Source organism: Zalophus californianus, chromosome 1 (assembly GCF_009762305.2).
Source record: "Zalophus californianus isolate mZalCal1 chromosome 1, mZalCal1.pri.v2, whole genome shotgun sequence".
In the NCBI taxonomy this organism is placed as follows: Eukaryota; Metazoa; Chordata; class Mammalia; order Carnivora; family Otariidae; genus Zalophus; species Zalophus californianus.
The window spans coordinates 136,488,055-136,509,807 of record NC_045595.1 but is presented as its reverse complement, the minus strand read 5'-3'; the positions used below and the strand labels follow the sequence as shown (position 1 = coordinate 136,509,807).

Below are 21,753 nucleotides of genomic sequence, written 5' to 3'. Positions count from 1 at the left end.
AAATATCTTGGTTTAAGACTCTCAATAGCATTAGAGGAGTAAGGAAATCCTATTTCTCTTTCAGAACTTACAGGAAAAAACTGGAACTCAAGTTAAAAAAAAAAACCTAGGTTTGTAAAATGGCAGCAGAATCACCTAGTACCAGCTTGCTCTTTGCAAAATAAAGGATAAGGCGTATTTTGAGGAAACCAGCACAAATCTGAAACTCCCGTGGATAGGCAGAAGATGGGAATGGTTAATCACTGGTTCATCTTTCTTAGCCACCATATTTTATGTCGTGCTGTTACCCAGATTCTAGCATATACACATTTAGGCAGGCTGTGTGGTGGGTGGCCAATAAGATGCACTTGGCAGAAGCATATGGCCATTGCCGCTGAGAACTTGTCTGTGCCGAAGGCAGGCTGATCTTTCTCATAGGCAGGTGGTAATGTGACCCCATATTCCTCTCACCGTCTTAAAAAATATTAAACAGCTTGCCATGGTCCTCTGGATAAAAAAGAAAGGTGAAGATAAAGATAAAATCTTACAGACTTTCTAGTGCTTCATACAGACTGTAAGGCTATTCCCGGTCTGGGCACCATCACCCAACTCCTGTTTCCTCACCCACACTTGACTGCTCTCACTGGCACGGCCATCTTCTCTTAATTAATATAGTATTTGTTTACCAAAGAATATACAACATGTGCATGGAAGTCATCAAGCATATTTGAAAATGAAAAAAAAAAACCCACCTATTAAGCTATCATCCTATTTAAGAACTAGAACATTCCGAATGCCTTCATTACCTGGCCAGCCAATCATCACTGCATCACTCCCAAGAATCTAAAGTCCTGGGACTGGGTGTCCTTTCCTGCTTGCAGTAGCACCTGCACACCTCTCTATCAGGCCCTTCTCTCTGTACTGAGTGTAAGCTCCTGTGGGGCAGAGCTGAGGGTTTGACTTCAGTGCTTGGCACAGAGTTGATAATCTAGGAAGGGTGGTTGCTCGATTTCCCCTTTTTGTAAGGTGTACAATTTAGTGGTTTTTTAAATATATTCACAGAGTTGTGCAACCATCACCACAATCAATTTTAGAAGATCTTATCACCCCAGAAAGAAACCCCAAACCCATTAGCAATCACTTTCCATTTCCCCCAAACTTCTCACACACACATACAAACACACACACACACACACACACACACACACACACACACACACACACACACTCTTCCCTTTTAATGTTAATACTATTAGGTGGAATCCTAAAATTCAGGAAGAAGAGCTATTACTCGTTTGCTGTTCCCAACTCCAGATCCAATCTGAGGGAATGTGACAAGACATAATCACTTGAACTACCGACAGTGAGTTGTCCCTGTGACTAGGTCATCAGTTGTTGCAGGAAGTAGAAGAGAACTTCATTTCTGAGAACAAGACAGGCAAAGAGTACAGGAAGGCACAAGAATGGGTTCAGATCCTAATGCTCACATTTATTAGTTGGGTGCTTTATAGTAACCTCTCAAAGCCTCTCTTCCCAATAAAAGTGGAGATTAAAAAAAAATGCTATAATTTCACAGGGTAATATATGTGAAAATGTTCCAGAGATAATACTGTGCTACCCAATGTAAGGGATTGTTGTTATAATTATGACATGACCCATGAGTAAAAGAGAACTGATTAAAGGTGAATGATAGCATGCCCGTGTGGGGAGAGAGGTAGAAAAGCTGTGGTCCCAAACCCTCAGCTTTTGAAAGGGAAGATTGACATGCACAGAGGTTAAGACTCATTAGTGCCTGAACGAGGATGGGAAGCCATCCACTCCTGGTCCCTGATCTCATATTATTTCTACTATGCCCTTTTGCCTCCCTCTGCTATGTATATGTACTGGCTTTTGGGGTGGGGCATCAAGAGATTTAGTGTAAGTCTGTAGCTTAAAAAAACTAAATAGGGTTGATGGATTGTGTACATTTGCTACCCTTAAGGCTTGCTTTGGCGAAGATGCCGCTTGTCCCATTTCACTCCCACAGCCCCTGATTCCTAGTGTTCGGATTCCAAAGAACGTTGGCAGCCATGTTCTGGTGACTAGACAGACATGTCACCATAAAATAAGCTTTCGGACCTATTAGGAGAATTCTGCTGTTACCTCTACAAGCTGCCACCGTAAGCAACAGATTTTTTAAACCCAAGATTTGGAAGCAAAGCCATATTTCTGCAATTAAAAGAGATTTTAGAATCACAACAGAATGACCAGAGCGCAGGGTTAACTTCAACCTTTTGAATTTTTGAGCCTAAAAATATTCATTTTATCAGTAATTTCAGCGGCCTTCCGTTGCCCCTTTGCATTACCCAAGCAAAGCGCATTATCAGGTTTGATTTTCAGTGGTAGGGGTCCTCTTGCACTGATGCTAAACAACCAGCAGAGAATAGCTGATCCCATTGACCTGGATGGCTCATCAACTACATCATGAGGCCTTCGAATCAAAACCTTTGGGTCCAATAATATTATAATGCATAAAATTCATAAAAAGGTAGTTAGCAGTTCTTCAGTGTACCAGAACCATGGAATGCATAATTAAAAACCGCAGCTAAGCCAAAAAGCAATTTTATTTGGCTTTGGAACACATTTAAATTTCCACATAGTCTCTACTGATCAGATTCCTAGCCCTTCCAAATAACAAAGCCGTACTGTGAAGACTGTGAACTTTGGTGGCAACTGAAAACAGGGTCTGACTTCTGCACATTTGCACCTGAGTTGTACATTTGCACTTCTGAACATTTGCACCTGAGTTGTACGTTTTTGAGGTGTGCAGGGCAGCCCGGACACACCGCTTAGATTCTATGCGTATAGTTCCCCGTGTCCTCTTTCACTTTCACTTTTCAATCCTCCTTATAACACCAAGCACCGGCCTCGACATAACCTTTCTTTCTAAGCACAGTGAGAATTTTCCTCTAAAAGAACCTAAATAAATAAGTAAATAAATAAATAAATGGCGAGCCTATCTACTGTGAATTTGAAATTCAGATGTCTTCAACTGCTGAGCAGTGGTGTCAACAAAACACTTGGCAGATAACAGGTCCCCGAGATTTGTCAAAATAAATCTGAATGGTTTGGACAGTCAGCTACTAATGAGCCTCCTTTGGTCCCTGGCTCCTTGAGAACCTGATGACGTACAAATACCTCACCATCCTTCCCTGGGTTTCCCCCTCCCCCCGTGCCCTGTTCCAGCTGGGCCTGAGAAGGTGTGTTTTCTCTCCCTCAGGTGGCTGGGGAGCGATACGTCTATAAATTTGTCTGTGACCCAGATGCCCTTTTCTCCATGGCCTTCCCTGACAACCAGCGTCCGTTCCTGAAAGCAGAGTCCGAGTGTCACCTCAGCGAGGAGGATACCCTGCCGCTGACCCACTTTGAAGACAACCCGGCTTACCTCCTGGACATGGATCGCTGCAGCAGCCTCCCCTATGCCGAGGGCTTTGCTTACTAAGTTTCTGAGTGGCTGAGCGGCCGAACCCTAGAGCTAGCAGTTCCCATTCAGGCAAACGAGGGCAGTGGTTTTGTTTGTGTTTTTGGCTGTTCCTAAAGCTTGCCCTTTGAGTATTATCTGGAGAACCCAAGCTGTCTCTGGATTGGCACCCTTAAAGACAGATACCTTGGCTGGGGAGTGGGAACAGGGCAGGGGCGGAAATGCCATCAAAAGGCTGGTGCCTCAGCTCTGATCCTGACAAGGTTTCTGGGAAGAGATTGCAATGGAGCCTCCTTCCCATGGACAATATATGCAAAGCAATACCTTGTTCAGGTTAGTGCCCACAAACCAGGGCAAGAGTGTGTGACAATCTGCATTGATCATGGACTACTAAATGCCTTTACATAGAAGGGCTCTGATTTGCACAATTTATTGAAAAAGAAATGACAAACGCATAGAACGGTCGGCTAAGAAGCTGGGGAGGCTCAACCCGCAAAGGGTTAAAAGTAGATCTTAAAATTCGGAGAGTTCTTCTAGCTCAAGCTGAAATGTTTTCCCCCTTGGCCTAGAAAGAAGGGGGGAAAGTCAGAACAGCTGTTACCCACTCCATGGTTCTCAAATAATAAACCGTTGCTACTCTTGGGAACCTTCTAGCCATGTGGTCACCGAGTAGAACAAGCCCCCTTTCTCTTCCCAGTCACACGGCTGTGTGTGGATGGCTTTCATTTTAGAAGGATGATTTACACTTTTGACAGTATTTTGTTTTGCTTTGATTCGGGGGAATCATTTTGTTTTGGTGGTTGTTTTGGAAAAACAGTTTATAAACTGATTTTTGTAGTTTTGGTATTTAAAGCAAAAAAAAAAAACAAACCTTTTGGTAACTGTGCACTGCGTCCTTAGCAGGGCGGTGCTGACTGATGAAGACGCTGCAGCTTGAAAGGGGCTTTGCTGGGGGCACCCCCTTAGCCGCGCACAAGCCCACTCTATTGCCTGCTTTGTGCTTTCTGCACCAGACAGCCTGACGGAACATTTGCACCTGAGTTGTACATTTTTGAGGTGTGCAGGGCAGCCCGGACACACCGCTTAGATTCTATGTGTATAGTTCCCCGTGTCCTCTAACACGCCCTCTCTGGAAAGCATATGTACATAATACGCGTCATGTCCATTTGACACCTGGCCACCCGGTGGGAACCCTGGGGATGTCTCCCCGGGCATGACCGATGACAACTTCCATTTCATCAGTTTGTTTTCTTTTCTTTTTTTTTTCTTTAATCCTTGGACTTTAAACCTTGCATATGATTCAATAGTTTGAGATGTACGTGTGACACTGACAGGTAAAAAACAGTGCTAGCATTTTAGTTTCCCACCACCTTAAAAAAAAAAGAAAAAGAAAAAGGTTTACTCCGGTTGCTGTATGATATTGGAAAAGTTTTCCACCACCCAGCTAAAGCGAAGTGCAAGTCGGCCTCAGAGTAGAGGAGAAGTTCCTAGGAAGTGGTAGTGTCTTGCTGCCTGCTCCGCTGATAGGATCCCGCGCCCCCCGCGGCACTTAGCGCGCTGAGAATGACCGCTGGGCTGCGTCCGCGCCACGCAGTGCTGACCCGGTGAGGGGAAGAAACATGCTTTGAGTTGTTTGCCTCTGACTGGGGCGTGCGCCCGTCTCCGCCAGTCCGCCTTCTGACCAGCAGCAGCACGTTTGCGAAGAGGTTCATAGGGAGAAGGGGTGCGTTTTATAGCTATGAACACATGAGGTTTTCCTCTATTGGAAGCTAATTAGCCCGCCAAGGTGTTGAACCTCTAGCTTGGGCCTTAATTAGCATTGTACTCTAATCAAAGGACTCTTTCCCAACCATATTTATAGCTCTCTAACCTACACATAGTCTATATATAGATGCATATTTTACCCCCAGCTGGCTAGAGATTTATTTGTTGTAAATGCTGTATAGGATTTTGTTTTGTTTTTTTGTTGTTGTTGTTGTTGTTGTTTTCTTTCTTATCCTGGTTTGGGTTTCCTTTTTTTGATGGATTTATGCTGTCTTAGCAAGTATGAAAATAACCCTCTGTAGCCTGAGCCCCCCCCCCCCCCCCCGCTGTAACTATGGGGCCTGTACTGTCGCGGGACACAGGATGGCGCATCACTGTTGCATCCCCATTAGACTCATGCACCTCCCGGATGGTTTTGGTTTTTTATTTGTTTTGTTTTGTTTTTGCTTCTTTTCCAGAGTGTGGAAAGTCTACAGTGCAGAAAGGCTTTAACCTGCCAGTTGATTTGAAATACTTTACCCTGCGCAGGGCCGTATGCATCCTGCCAAGCTGCGTTATATTCTGTACTGTGTACAATAAAGAAGTTTGCTTTCAGTTTACCAAGTGCCTGAAACCTGCCTCTTTCTTGCCCTCTGTGGTCTAATTTGAAAGCAAGCAGAAGCCACCTGGCTTCCTCTCTCTCGTTCCCTCTCTATCTCTCTCCCCCCCCCACCCCATTCTCCCTCTGTCCCTCTCAGTTATTTAGCCTTACCAGTGGACTGGAGTGGAGACTAATTAAAGGAACTGTTACTTGGAAATAGAAGTGCATAGTGCTCTTCGGCCTCACCTCTTAAACTCTAGCTAAAAATTGAATCGGAAGCACTAGGAGGTAGAGAGGTCCTCTTCCTCAGCCAATGGTGAGCTGAGACCACCCCATCTCCTTGAGCCCACCTACCTGCTCAAAATTATTAACCATTTTTTAAAGCTTAGCTCCTGTTTGGACCCTGGATTGTGTGCAAGATTACTAATTAGGCTAGGACTGTGAGTTCCAGAGTGATTCTAGCTCAGCCTCTTGGATACATACTTGCAAAAACAGTAAGCACCTAAGAAGTTCCTCCTTACTAATTTTCCCCCAACAAGCTTTAATCAAAATTTTTACCAATACCAGGCTGTTCCTTTGGGAAGGACAACAAAGACTTCAGAAAGTCTTGGCCTGTTTTTTTCCTAGACATGCAGCAAAAGGAATTTTTTTTCCCAGTGCGTCTTCTCCTGGTGGGCATGTACTGATCGCGCGGGGCAGGTGTGGTGGAAGGAAATACAGGGTGCAGGGCTGTGCGCCAGGCTGTGTGCGGGGCGGGGCTGTTCCCTGTTCCTTTTTCACGCTTTTCTGCACCTTCCTTTGGGCTTTTCAAGACTCCTATTACAGGAGAGAAATAACTAGAACCTTTTTTCAGGCCTCTAACAGAAGGCTTTCTGTAAGTTTATCTACTATCTTTCACTGTTTTACAAGCCCATAAGTGTACAAACATCTGAGACTGAATCCATGCACAGTGGCTTGAATTGGAGCTTGTGAGGCCTGAATCCCTGCCTCATAAACCCATTAGCTTCGACAGATTAAGAAAAGATGCTTGGAGAGAAGGCAAGGGAGCCGAGGACAAAGCGAGCTTCACCACGATAAGGCTATGACAGTCAGTTTCCCATTATTCATGGGCTCATTATCCAGCCCGGGCCCAGCCCCAGATCGTTAACCTAATGCGGGAGGTCACCAAACACTGGGCCGCCCTTCTAGCGTTGGGCACTAGGATAAGGAAGCCCAGAAAATGTGAAGTTTACTCTTCATCGAGGTCCCCTTTCATGAGCCAGGCCAGGCAAACAATGCTTACTCAGTTGTTAGATGACAAAGAGGTAGTGTGAGGGCAAAAGAATGTGATCACGAGAGCCAGGGTATGTGCAGAATCTAAATTCTAATGCAGCTGGGACAAACGTAAACTAATGTGGAAGAAAAACACTCATGTACCCAGACGGACACCTTACACAATCCGTTGCCTGGTGGTGCAGGTGGCTGGAGCTCTGTGTGTGGCCTCTGGAACACAAGCAAAAGGGGAAAAGGCCAGAAAAGCATCAGTTTTAGTACATATATATGTAAGCATTGAATTTATTTAGCATAAGTGCCCCGTACTTGAAGTAGGCGGTGGGAGTGAGAGTGGAGCACAAACAAGCCCGGGCGTCCTGATCCCGGCAAATACACCGAGGTCCCAGACACGAGTCCTTGAGCGACCAGCCTTTCTTCAGCTCCTCCGATTTAAGACCTGAATCCATACCCAAACCTTGGTTCATTGACCTTGGCAGTGAAGCTCAGATAGCTAACCTTTGAATGCCACTTAACAGTTTACAGAGCACTTTTTCGTCCCCATTGTCTTTTCGGCAGACTTTCTTAAATGGTAACACTCTGTTGAAATTGAATCTGAAAATATGGCTGTGAGCCTCCCAAAGTACTTTCTTGGAAAGTTCACAGTAGCTACCGTGGGACGAGGACTAGACACAGGGGTTCTGGCCCCAGCTCCGGGACTGACTGGATTAACTCAGTGATCTCAGGGCCATCCTGGCCTAACCTCCCAGATCAGTGAGGGCACTGACGAGACAAGCTGATATTCGGGATCTCTTAGGAGGTATGGGAGAAAGGAGTTCCTTTGGGAATTCAAGGTGTGTGTGTGTGTGTGTGTGTGTGTGTGTGTGTGTGTGTGTGTGTGTGTGTGTGTGTGTGTGTGTGTGTGTGTGTGTGTGTGTGTGTGTGTGTGTGTGTGTGTGTGTGTGTGTGTGTGTGTGTGTGTCTGCATACACATGCCTGCTAAGGTTTAACAGCTAAAAACATCCTCTTTACCTTTAAGGAAGCTCTGAAGATTGCTGAGTCCCACCATCAAAGGTTTATGTTTGTTCATCTCCCAAGCCTCTACTGAGCACCTGCTAGAAGGCAGGCACTGCTGGATGCTGAAAACAAATGATTTCAGATGGCATTTTTCAAATAAAGCCCTGTTCATGGCACGGTAATACCTTATGACTCCTTAAATGCTGTAGTCGCCAGCTCATGGCGGCTCAGACTCAAACGCCGCTGACCCCACCTTCTTTGGACCACACTGACCAGAGGCTGAGGAGGGTGGGCATTTCTCCACCAACTCCTGCCCCAGCTGGCTGAGGGTGGTTTCCAGGGATGTGAACTCTTCGGTGTACTTCCTACCAGGAAGAACAGAGGGTAGGCCCAGGGGTCCGTGTGCAGGGAGCTGTCGGTGGACATAGTAACTCAGGTGGGCTGAGGGGACATGGAGCAGGTATGGGGCGGGTGGCTACACCTACTTCTCACATTAGCAGGGCTCTCCTGGATGACCTTGGTTTTGTGGTCTCCATACTTAAGGTGGGTGATTCTTTGCTTCCCTCATTCTGTTAACAAACATATAGCAAGCATTTCTTTCGTATAAGACCCTGCAATAGATGCTCTGAGGCAGGGGTGGGGGTGAGGGTCATACAGAGAAACCCACCCTCCCCTTAAACAGCTCACAGGCTAGTGGGGAAAATGGTTTTCTACATGAAACTAGAATACAAGTTATAACTTACTATTACTCATCCAATAAATTGGGCCTATGCTATGCCAGGCACAGCTCTAGGATTAGTGGAAGGAAAAAAAATAGGTACCAGTCTCTGCTCTCAGGGATCTTACATCTGGGGAAGGGGGTAAAAAACCCATGAAACAAATAGTCACGGTATTCATTAGATGGTGTTAAGTACTAGGGGGAACAATAAAGTAGGAAAGGGAAATAGTGAATGGTGAAGTGTGGGGATTGCGATTCTCAGTAGGGATGTCAGGGAAGACCTCGCAGCTGGGCAAAGACTTGAAAAAAATAAAGTAGCCAGATGGATATCTGAAGGAAAAGCATGTAGACAGAGGGAAGAGCAAGTGCAAGGCCCTGAAACTGAATACATGTGGACTATTTAGGAATAGCAAGGCCTGTGACTCCAGATCAGAGGGAGGAGATGGGGGGCATACTAAGAGACAAAGGCAGAAAGAAGGAATTGTATTATCTAGGGCCAGGCAGGCTCTTTAAAGACTCTGGCTTTTGCTCTGTTAATGTCTAGCTGTTAGAGGTTTTGAGAGAGAAGTGACATAATCTGACCTATATTTTAAAGGACCACTCTGGCCGCTGAGTTGACCATAGGTCCTAGGGGAACAGGGAAGGAAACACAACCAAGTAGTAGGCTATATGGTAATGGGTAATGCAGGCGAGGTAACATGTGGTTTGGTCCAGGGCGCCAAGGGGCCATAGTCTGGGTATATTTTTAAGGTAGAGCCAATAGGTTTTAGATGTTTAGAGTGAGAGAAAGGGAGGAGTCAGTGTGGCTCCAAGGATTTTTGGCCTGAGTACAAGGAATTGAGAAGTTGCCATTTACAGCTACTTACTGAGATAGAAGAGGAGAAATTGGGGGTGTGAGTGGGGGAAGAACAGGCATCCTATTTTGAACATATTAACTTTGAGATGCCTATTAGAAATCCAAATGGGAACATCAATTCAGATATACAAGTCAGGAGTTCAGGGGAAAGATCCAGACTGCAGAGACAAAGAAGTCGTCAGTGTGTATTTAAAGCTGAAGCTGGATGAGATCACTAAGGGAATGTGTCTAGATAGAAAAAAGAAAAGTTCCCAGGACTGAGCCCTAAGGACTTCAAGATTAAGAGGTTGAGGCGATGGAGAAGAACCGTCAGAGGAGAAGGGGGGAAAGTGGCTAGTCAGGTACGGACAATCAGAACAGTATCTCCAGGCGGAAGGAGAAATCAATATGGCAGATGTTTCTGATACCCTGTCAGTAGGGTGAGGACGGAATTAGCAACACGGAGGTCATGGATTACTTGCGAATTTCCACAGAGTGAGAGAAAGAGACACAACCGAATGATTCGAAGGCGGTTTGAGGCAGGGATCAGAGAAGGCTCCATGGATTCAGAATCCTGGGCTTGAGTTCAGCTCAGACTCTCTCACTAGCCCTTCTATTCCCTGACTCTCAAAGTCTAAAAGAGCCCTGGGTATCCCTGCCAGGTGTCCTGCCCAGAAGGTATTGGTGAGCGATTCGGGGATAGAGGAGGAGAGATCACATTGCTGTCACCACCATCTTTGCCATTCCTATGGGACTCTGTTCTTGTTCTGTGCTCTTAAATTTCTTTTTTCGAAATGTTAAGTGTTTTTAAATAACCTTTTTTCATATTACACAATTAGCATATGTTCTTTGTAGAAAAACAGAAAAACAGAAAAACCTTAGCCCATATTTAAAACTATTCTGAAAACTCCACCTAGAAATCACAGGTAACACTTTATCATACATCCTTCCACATGGCTTTTCTTTTTTTTTTTTAATTTATTTATTTGAGAGAGAGACAGAGAGAGCGTGAGCAGGGGGAGGGGCAGAGGAAGAGAGAGAGAGAGAGAGAGAATCCTCAAGCAGACTCCCCACTGAGCGAGGCGCCCAACAGGGGGCTCAATCCCAGGACCCTGAGATCATGACCTGAGCCGAAATCAAGAGTCAGTCACTTAACCAACTTAGCCACCCAGGAGCCCCATCCACATGGCTTTTCGCTGTATTGTTATTTATTTATAAAAATAAGGTCATGCTATACAGTGAACATAGATTTCTAACTTATTTTTTAAACAATATATTTTTAATATCTTTCCAGATCAGGAAGTCTTTTCCTACAGTATCATTTTTAGTGCCTGCATCATATTCCACACTACATATGTACTCTACCATTTTTGAGCAGTCCCTTTGCTGAAGATTAAGGCACCACAAATATATATCCAAAACCAAGCCAAGTGATCTCTATCCTTGAAAATCAAACAAACAAAAAACAAGAATTGGGGCTTTTAGTATGGAGGTTCCTCAAAAAGTTCAAAATAGAGCTACCCTACGACCCAGCAACTGCACTACTGGGTATTTACCCAAAAGATACAAATGTAGTGATCCAAAGGGGCACATGCATCCCAATGTTTATAGCAGCAATGTCCACAATAGCCAAACTATGGAAAGAGCCTAGATGTCCACCAACAGATGAATGGATAAAGAAGATGTGGTATATACATACAATGGAATATTATGCAGCCATCAAAAAATGAAATCTTGCCATTTGCAATGATGTGGATGGAACTAGAGGGTATTATGCTAAGCGAAATAAGTCAATCAGAGAAAGACAAGTATCATATGATCTCACTGATATGAGGAATTTGAGAAACAAGACTGAGGATCATAGGGGAAGGGAGGGAAAAATGAAACAAGATGAAACCAGAGAGGGAGTGAAACCATAAGAGACTCTTAGTCTCAGGCAACAAACTGAGGGTTGCTGGAGTGATGGGGGGTGGGAGGGATGGGGTGGCTGGGTGATGGACACTGGGGAGGGTATGTGCTATGGTGAGCGCTGTGAATTCTGTAAGACTGATGAATCACAGACCTGTACCCCTGAAAAAAATAATACATTATATGTTAATTTAAAAAATTTAAAGAAAAAGAATTGGGGCTTTTTCTGGTGTTCCCAATTAACAACCAACTCCTACTAATTTTACCTTCTAGATATCTCTCAAATCCACGTCCACCATCACTGTCATAACTGATCCACAATCACCTCTCACTGGACTATTGCCATCACCCCGTAACATGCCTTGCCACATCCACCCTTACCTCCCCCAACCCCTTCTCCCTACTGTAGTCAGAGTGATGATTTTTAAGCCCAAGTCACTCCCTCACTTGCACCTTTCCATCAACAACCACTAGAACACCTAAAATTTTAAAAGCCTAATACCACCAGATGTTGGCGAGAATACAGTGCTGAGGGCATATAAAATGGTGCGACTCTTTTGGAAAACTGGTGGTTTCTTACAAAGGTAAACATGCACCCACTTTATGATCTAGCAATTCTCATCATAAGTATTTAGCCAAGAGAGATATAGACATGTGTTCACAAAAAGACCTCTGCGCTAACATTTAGAGAAGCTTGATTCACAATAGCCACCAAAAGTAACCCAAGTGTCCATCAAGGGAAGATCGGATAAACAGGTTGTGGTATCCGTACAACAAAATGCTACTCAGCAATTAAAAAAAGAAGAAGAAGAAGAAGAAGAATGAGCTGTGGGGAAAGAAATCAGAAAGTGATAGCAAGGTGTGAATGAGCAGGAACTGGTTGGAAAGGGGTGGAGGGAATGCTCTGGGGTGGTAGAAATGCTCTCGATGTTGGTTTCGGGGCTGTTAAGTGTCCATTTGTCAGCACTTGGCAAACTGAACACCTGAAGTCTGTGCTTTTTATGTCATGTGAAGTAGTCCTCAAAAGAATATTTCTAGTCATTTCTTCGGATAAACCAAAGTCCTTAATTTGGCCTTACAACGTGAGTCCTTGCCTATGTCCTCAGCTCCATCTTGGCCCATTCTCTCTTACTGTAGATGTTCCAGCCTCCCTGGCCTCCTGGTGCCTCAACCATACCTTGCCCCCTCCTGCTCCAGCCAGACACAAACTATTCCCTGGACCTGAAATGGGACACTGCCTTCAAAACCATCCCTGACCTCCAACCAGCTTAACCTCAACACATACTTTAATCTCAATTCAAAAGTCACCCCAGGGGAAAGCAATCAACTACTCTCACGAGTAAGTGAGTAATTTCAATTTCCTGGCCTTCCCACCTTTGCTCTCCTCTCCCATTATCCACTTTTCCCACACTATCTTTTTTTCATAGCACTTCTCACAATTCTTAATTATTCATTTATTTGCAAGATTAGTTCATTGTCTTTCCCAATAGACTGTAAATTCCATGAAAGCAGGACCCTGTACACTTTGCTAACAGCTTTATCTCCAATCCAGAGGAGGTGATTAAGAAAGACCTATTGAGGGGCACCTGGGTGGTTCAGTTGGTTAAGCATCTGCCTTCTGCTCGAATCACGATCTCAGGGTCCTGGGATCGAGCCCCGCATGGGGCTCCCTGCTCGGCAGGGAGCCTGCTTCTCCCTCTCCCGCTCCCCCTGCTTGTGTTCCCTCTCTCTCTCTCTGTCAAATAAATAAATAAAATTTAAACAAACAAAAAAAGATCTATTGAACAAGTAAATACAGTAATCAGCGTCTTTGTTCTTTTGTGACTTTCAGGATAAATTCCTAGAAGATGGACGTTTAAGCAAAGGATAGGCATATTTCAAGGTTATTTGTATGAACTGCAAAAGGTTCACCAAAAAGACTGTGATTCGTACTTGATTCTTACACCCTTTGTCTAGGCAAGACATTATTTATGCTTACACCTCAATTTGCCATTCTCTCTTTCTTTTCTTTAATTTATTTATTCAGATATTATTTATTGAGCACCTATTACATACCATGCACCAAACCAGCTACTTAGAATTCAGTGATGAATGATATCAGTAGTTTTCACATTTTTTGCTCACATGCCCTAGAAAAGAATCTTTAAAAACCAGACACCTGTTAGCACTGTCTTAAGTCAACATTTAATATTTTCTATCATATTATGAAAAGTTGAAAAGGATATAACCTCCAATGTATTGTAAATTCTGACATTTTAAAATATAATTATTCCAATTTAACAGTAGATTCAATAATGCTACCAATTTAATTACCACCGTTACTAAATTTCATCATTGATTATCACCAAACTATACAGTCTCTTCTTTCACAGACTTTTATGCCACTCTTTTTTTTTAGAGAGTGGGGAGGGGCATAAGGAGAGGGAGAATCCTGAGCCAGCACAGAGCCCAACACAGGGCTTGATCTCACAACCTTGAGATCATGACCTGAGCTGAAATCAAGACTTGGACGCTTAAGCAACCTACCCCCCAGATGCCCTGATGTCACTCTTTTTTATGCTTGAATCCGTATTTCCATGTACACCCCCCAAAGAATTTTATCCCGATATAATCTATTTTTATGCTGGGAAGCCTTTATCCTGCCTTTTAATCTTACTCTATCATACCTGTATACCATAAATTGTTTTAAATAATTTCCTTTGGCAACAAGGCTTTACATGTTGAAAAATTATTCTGTATTGAGTGATTACCAAATTAATAGTTCACAATTGATCAAAGCAATATAACTATATAACCAAATCTGGGATATATTTATTAAAATTAAAAAGTAAAAATTTATCAAAAATGAATGTCAGCGATCCCTGGGGACGGGAGTACTCCTGTTTTTCCATTAGTTCACTGTATGAATGAGATGGGTTTTAGTGTCAATTCTAGTCCTGATTTTCAATTTTAAATAAGTGCAAAGATACACTGTGGGACAGACAGTGCTAGCTGTCCACCAAATTCATTTTCTTCTCCCCTGGTAATAAGATTGTCGCCATAACGTGGCTAGACTACATTCCCCAGCGTCCCTTGCTGTTGCCGTGCCCATTATCAATATATTGTTTCTCAGCTCAAGTTCATCCTTTCTGTTTGCTTTGTGAAATGAATCTGGGCCCCACATGCATTCCTTCTTTGCCAGGAGGCGGTGACGCTTTGTCAGCAGAAGGCACTGGAGTGACCCTGAAGGAAAAAGGGTTTTACTTCCCAGTTCCTGTGTGTGTGTGTGGGCTCCTGACGTCATCCCAGCTTCTCTAATACCTAGCTGCTGCGTAGCAAGCAGCTTCCAGCGGTTTTTTCTGGCGCCCCTACCTTCAGCGGTTTTATAGCAAGCAGAATGTTTGCAACTCCCACCGTGCTCACACTTCCTCCATGCTCTGTCTAGGCTCCTGTGGTGCCCAGTAGCCAGCAGCAGCCAGCAGCCAGCAGCCAGCAGCTTCCCTCGGTACTGTACCCTCCCAGTCAGCTCTGTAGCAGAGGACCTTGAGCAGCTTTCTCTGGCACCCAAGAGGGTGGATTTCCAGCAAGTTCTACTGGTCAGCAACTTTCTGTCCTACAGCGAGCCATAGCCATACCCTCCAAGACAGTAAAGAATTACCTTAGCAGGCTTGCATTCTCCAAACCTTGCACGGTCCAAAAAATGGTTTGGCCTTTGCCTGGCTCCCGAGATAACCTCTAAGCCCTTGGAATATTCTGCCTGAGAAGAGTGTCTTTGTTTACCTAGGACCTTGTGCCAAGCCACATAGTCTACGCTAACAATGTGCTTTATACTTGGGGGGCTTTGGACCATGTAGTCTCAGTTGACCTCTGGAGGGTTGAGTAACTGAGGTCAGCCATATGGGCAGTAAGCCAAGCAGACATGATCAGCCCCCAGTGGAAACCCTGGACAAAAAGGCTCAGGTGAACTTCCTGAGTTGGCAATGTTTCGTGAGTGTTTTTCACACATCACTGCTGGGAGAATGGTGTGCTATCCCTCTGGGAGAGGACAACTGGAAGAGTGTGCCTGGTCTCTCCCGGACTCGGTGCCCCGGGTGCCTTTTTGCTTTGCTTATTTTAATCTGTAGCCTTTCACTGTGATCAACCATAACCTTAAGTATAACAGCTTTTCTGAGTTCTGTTAGTCCTTCTCACAAATCAGGGAACCTGAGGGTGATCTTGGGGACTCTCAAATATACCTTTCCAGTAGGGATGCCCGGGTGGCTCAGTCAGTTGGGTGTCTGCCTTCGGCCCAGGTCATGGTCCCAGGGTCCTGGGATCGAGCCCCGCATCGGGCTCCCTGCTCAGTGGGGAGCCTGCTTCTCCCTCTGCCTCTGCCACTCCCCCTGTTTGTGCTCTCTTCTCACTCTCTCTCTCTCTCAAATAAATAAATAAAATCTTTAAAAAGAAATATATATATGCCTTTCCAGTAAAGTCTGAATCTCAGCCCTGAGGGGAGAGGAGGGTGTTGGGACCCTTCCTTGGGGCTCTATCTCACCCTAGGGCTAGTACTCACTCTTTATATCTGCTATTCCTTTACTTCTGAACCGCCAATCCCATTATTCCAATCTCCTGTATTGGTTCCTAATTCTTCGTATTAAACTCTCCTTATTCAAATTACTTTATGGTTTCTCTCCTCTGATTGGACCCAGATAGATACAGTGGACATGTCGCTTAGGTCTCTTTCAGTAGAAATAGTGTGAGCTACTTCTGGATTAGGGCTATTAAAAAAGCATGTGTACTTCCTCTCTGCCCTCTTCCAGTTGGATGTAGATGATAACAAGACCCTGGGGGATGGTGGAGGCATGAGATGGGAGAAGCCTGGGTCTCTGACTCACCACGTGCTGAAGAGCATCTGCCAGTTAAGAAACAAACTTTGATAATGTTTGAACCATGTTTAAGTCTATCTGTAACCGCAGTTTAACTTACCCTAACTAATATATCTTGTTCATTTAAATCCTTAAGAATGGAATAAGCTGTGTGTGTGTATTTAATTGATTGAAATGCCACTCCATTATAGAATAGTCCTTCCACGTTATATGCCAAAGTCCACATACTGATCTTCATCAGAAATTATTTTAAATGATCCAATAATTGACAATTCCATTAGGTCCTCCTTCAATTTCGTTGAAAAGGAAAGATTGGAATCAATTTAACTTACAAAACTGTGGGCGCCTGCGTGGCTCAGATGGTTAAGCGTCTGCCTTCGGCTCAGGTCATGATCCCAGGGTCCTAGGATCGAGCCCCACATTGGGCTCCCTGCCTGGCTGGGAGCCTGCTTCTCCCTCTCCCTCTACTGTTCCCCCTGCTTGTGCTCTCTCATTCTCTCTATCAAATAAATAAATAAAATCTTTAAAAAAAAAAACAAAACTGGAAGTTACCACTCACTAGAGTCTAATCATTTCCTCCATTTCTGATAAGTATACCAAAAAGGTTTTACCAAGACTTAGCTACCAAATGCTTCTACATCAGTGGTTCTCAAAGTGTGGATTCCAGACAAGTGCATCAGTATCATCTGGCAACTTGTTAGAAATGTTAGAATTTCTATGTTAGAAAATGTTAGAAATTTTAGGCCCCACCCAGACCTACTAAATCAGAAATTCTGGGGATGAGACCTGCAGTCTGTGTTTTACCAAACAAACCCTCTGGGTGATTCTGATGCTCCGGTTTGAGAATTACTACTGTGTGTTATACCTGTAATTCTTTTGCCTGGACCTGTATTTAATCTGATAGTTTCCCCCAAAGCATTCAAATATTGAAATATTAATTTCAACATATCTTTGCCATTTGTATTAGTTACCTATTAGCACATGACAATATTACCCTCAAGCTTAGTGGCTTCAGACAACACACATTTATTTTCTTCCAATTTCTGTGGGTCGGGAGTCCAGGCATGACTTAAACTGGGTCCTCTACTGCAGGGTCCCATAAGGCTGCAAAGTGCCAGAAGGGACAGAAGTCTCATCGGAAGCACAAATGGAACAGGATTCCCTTCTAAATTCACAGAGAAAATTCTCTGCTGTCGACCAGCTAGAGGCCACCCTCAGCTCCTTGCCACACTGACGTGAGCCCAGTACAGCCATTCGCTGCTTCAAAGCCAGCAAGGCAAAGTCTCTTCTAATAAAACTGGAGTTATGCTTTTATGTAACAAAATCATATAAACGTAGTCATGTACATCCCATCATCTTTGCCATATTCCCTTAGCTAAAATCAAGTTCTAGGTCCCGCCCACACAGAAGGGGAAGACATTACACCGGGGCAAGAATACCAGGGAAGTGCCCTAAACTCTGTCTGCTGCATCACTCAGGACTTTTTGTTTATGTGCCTTTGTTTCATCACTTGCGTGAACTCTATTTGATCGAACTTCAGAGGTTCCCTTTAGATCATTCAATAATAAACATGCTGAAAAATATTTACTAGAATAATTTTTTGCAAAGCTGGGCCTCATGGTCAAACCCACCAGCCAAACCGGACTATGACTTACTTTCCGTCAGAAAAAGTCAGATGTCATTTTGCAGCTTAAATAAATGTGTTAATACAAAATTTAAGAAATACATTAAAACTTGAAATAATACATTTTATAGCACATATGGTAAGAAAGATTACTAAAAGCAGTCAAGATCAAATTGATGCATGTCTAATATAATTGATCACGTCTGAGTTACCAGAACGAGATGATAATGGTAGTACTCATTACTTTATAATTATTCAGTGTGATGTGTGACTAAAGTTATCAATTATTATTAATGTGATGAGTATTACTGAAAACAAGATACTCCTTCAGTAAATGTGTGTTCATGTGTGTATTGAACTCTGGTGGACAGCTTTGGGGGGATAATGCAATAAAATAATGCATTAAAAAGGCCAAAATAGCTCCATTAATTTCATTAGACATTATGATTAAATTTCCCATGTATTTAATGAAAAAGAAAGGTATATACTGCTAAAACTAATTGGTCCAGCAGCTAGTGTATAATTTTATTTTTTGTTAATAAGAACTGGAAAATCTTATTATAAGCTGAAATAAGATGAGTATTGACTATAATTGCAATGCACATCTCATAATATGATTTGACAAAAGAGGTTTGAACTATTTTATTGAACGAGGCATACCAAATTTGAAAGCCCATGAGATTTTTATATAGTACCTATTTTGGTGTACTTGCATGAAGGATACTTTGTTTGCAAATTTGTCTTTTTTTTTTTAATTTCAAATCTATGACAAGATGAAAGAATAATATAATAGACACATGCAAACATTTCACTTAAATTCATCTAGCCTTCTACCTATTTATGAAAGTATATAAAATGAAAGTGCCTAGGTTGTAAGAACTTTACCAAGCCTATTGTCTAGGAAAATACATCACAAGCTGGATTTGTCTGATAGTCTCTCGTGACTAGATTCTACTAGACATTTTGGGCAGGAATACTACTTAAGTGTTGGTGTACTTCCTATCCCATCACCTTGAGAGGCACATGATGTCAGCTTACCCTGAGAGGACTGAGCCTGAAGCTGATCACATGGTTAAGGTGGTAACACCAGTTCTTTCTATTTTATTTATTTATTTTATTGACATATAATGTATTATTTGTTTCAGGGGTACAGGTCTGTGATTCATCAGTCTTACACAATTCACAGCACTCACCATGGCACATTAGATCTTTCTATTTTAAAATTACTCTTTCCCCTATGGGATTAATAAGTAGACCATTCCCCAATTAAATTTCCCCTGATGATTTTATCATCCTCTGATGATCTTGCCTGAGTAAATCAATATACACATTGGTGGTTGTCCGATGTTAATTTTCTGGTATATCTTAAAAGGTGAGTAGACCTCTTGGCTCACGTCACAGAAAAGTCCAGGACTAAGACAAAGTTGAATCCAGAGGCTCAGATAAATTCACCAGTACCTATTCTTTTTCTATCACACAAGGCTCTGCTTTTCATTTTGTTGGTTTCGTTCTTGGGTTATACCTGATGGTGGTCCCTTTAAACCCAGGCTCATACTTGCATAGCTTCAAGTCCAATAGAAAAAGATGATGTCTTCTGAAATAATACCAATAAAAGTCTTAGAACTAAGTCTTCTTGAATCTGATTGTCTTAGATTAGGTCATGCCCCATCCCCAAGTCAATGACTGTGGCCAGGGAGATGACACCGAGTTTGATTTATATACCCAACCCTGCAGCAGGAGTTAGTATCAATTCCAGACAAACCATATGGACTGAGAGGTAGTTCCCCAGGGAAAATGGAGGGGCTGTTATTAAAGAGCGAGGCAAAGGATGCTGGGCAGGAGGCAGAAACAACAGATGTCTCCTATAACTGATTATCCAATAAAGATGTTTAGACATCTGATAAGCCATCTGAAAAGACCAACATTCAAGAGTAGGAAGCAAAGCTAGGCACCTATTCACTCTTTACATCAAAATAAATTCCAGATGATTTTTAAAATTTTTATGCAAAAAAACAAAACCACAAGAGTACTGGAAGAAAGCATGACTGAATAATTTTAAAAACTGGGAGTAGAGATAGCCTTTTTAAGCATGACACAAAACACAGAAATCAAAAAGGATAATATTGATAAAACTTGACTACATAAAAGCTTAAAAGCTTTTATACATCAAAAATACCACACTGAATGAGGTAAGGAAGATCTACAATGAAGATCTAATAGTTATGAAAATCTATACACCAAGAAATGTAATAATGACCATCATGTAGCATAAATTAGAAAAGATACAAGAAGAAATAAACACAAATACTTTAGTAGGAGACTTTCAGTCACCTCTCTCAGTCTGTGACAGGTCAAGTGGATGAACGATGGTAGATAAGCAATGACAGATAAGACTTTACATATGTAACTATTCATAAACAAGTTCTGATAGATAAAATTTCAACTCTATACCCTGAAAATAAAGAATACATTCCCTTTCCCCACAAGGGCCCCTGAAACATTCATGAAACTTGATCAGAAATTGGACCATAGGAAAGCATTCTCAGATCAGTGTACAGTGATACCCAGTAATAATAAAATCAGAAAATAAAAAGACCCTTCCACCTTCAGAAATTGTTTTAAACAAACTCTTTTTAAAAAAGACTTTGTGTATTTATTTTATTTTTATTTTTTTAATCACACTAGCTAGTAGGTTCTTTTATTTCAGAAAGGTTGAGATTCATTAAATAAGTACACTTTAGGAACTATACAGACCATACACTAAGAAAAATGTAACAGAGGTCAAAAGCTTTGTAGAATATAGTTGGAAATACTTCTTGGAAGGTTTTAATCTCACCTCAGACCCTTCTCTGCATGGAGGCCCTAATTTCTTTTTTTTTTATTATGCTATATTAATCACCATACATTACATCACTAGTTTTTGATGTAGTGTTCCGTGATTCATTGTTTGCGTATAACACCCAGTGCTCCATGCAGAACGTGCCCTCTTTAATACCCATAGATTTTGCGTATTTATTTGACAGAGAGAGAGAGAGCACAAACAGGGGGAGTGGTAGGCAGAGGCAAAGGCAGAAGCAGGCTCCCCGCTGAGCAGGGATTCCAACTTGGGCCTCGATCCCAGGGTCCCGGGACCATGACCTGAGCTGAAGACAGATGCTAAACCAAGCTACCCAGGAGCCCCCCACCTTCAGAAATTTTTTAAAAATATTAGAATTCTGTCCTAAACATTTCTTGGGTTTAAGGAAAAGTAACAACTAAAGTTCTAGTCTATCTAGAAGCAATAACAATGAAAACAACATAGCAGCACCTATGGACTAGTATTAAAACAGTGTTCAGTGAAAATTTCATAATTTTATTTAAACTGATAAAGGAGATAGAAGAAAAACAAATTAATTGAACATTTCACTCCAAAATTAAAAAAAGAACAACAACATAAACTATAGGAAACTAGAAAGAAAAATAAATCAAAGTTGGAAAACAGAAAAAATAGAAATAAGAATAAATTAAAACAATGAATAAATAAGGGGAAAATAATAAAATAGATTAAAATTTGCCAATCTTATTAAGGGAAAAAACGGGTATGGTAGGCAGAATAATGGCCCCTCCAAAGATGTCTACACTGTCATCCATAGGACCTAGGAATATGTTACTTTACATGGCAAAAAGGGACTTCGCATATTGATTAAGGTGAAGGGCCTTGAGACAGAAGAGCATCCTGGATTATCCAAGTGGGCTCGACCTAATCATAGGAGTCCTTAAAAATCAGAGAACCTTTC

At 42.5% G+C, this 21,753-nt stretch overlaps 1 protein-coding gene across 1 annotated transcript in view; it reads left to right on the top strand.

Annotated features, from left to right (window-relative positions):
- ETV5 (ETS variant transcription factor 5) overlaps positions 1–5,795 on the top strand; it is a 57,793-nt gene extending 51,998 nt beyond the window's left edge. Inside the window, exon 13 of the mRNA XM_027586396.2 lies at positions 3,239–5,795. Within this exon, the coding sequence (XP_027442197.1) occupies positions 3,239–3,460 (222 nt within the window). The 3' untranslated portion in view covers positions 3,461–5,795. The remainder of the gene's footprint in view (positions 1–3,238) is intronic.
- Positions 5,796–21,753: the final 15,958 nt, after the last annotated feature.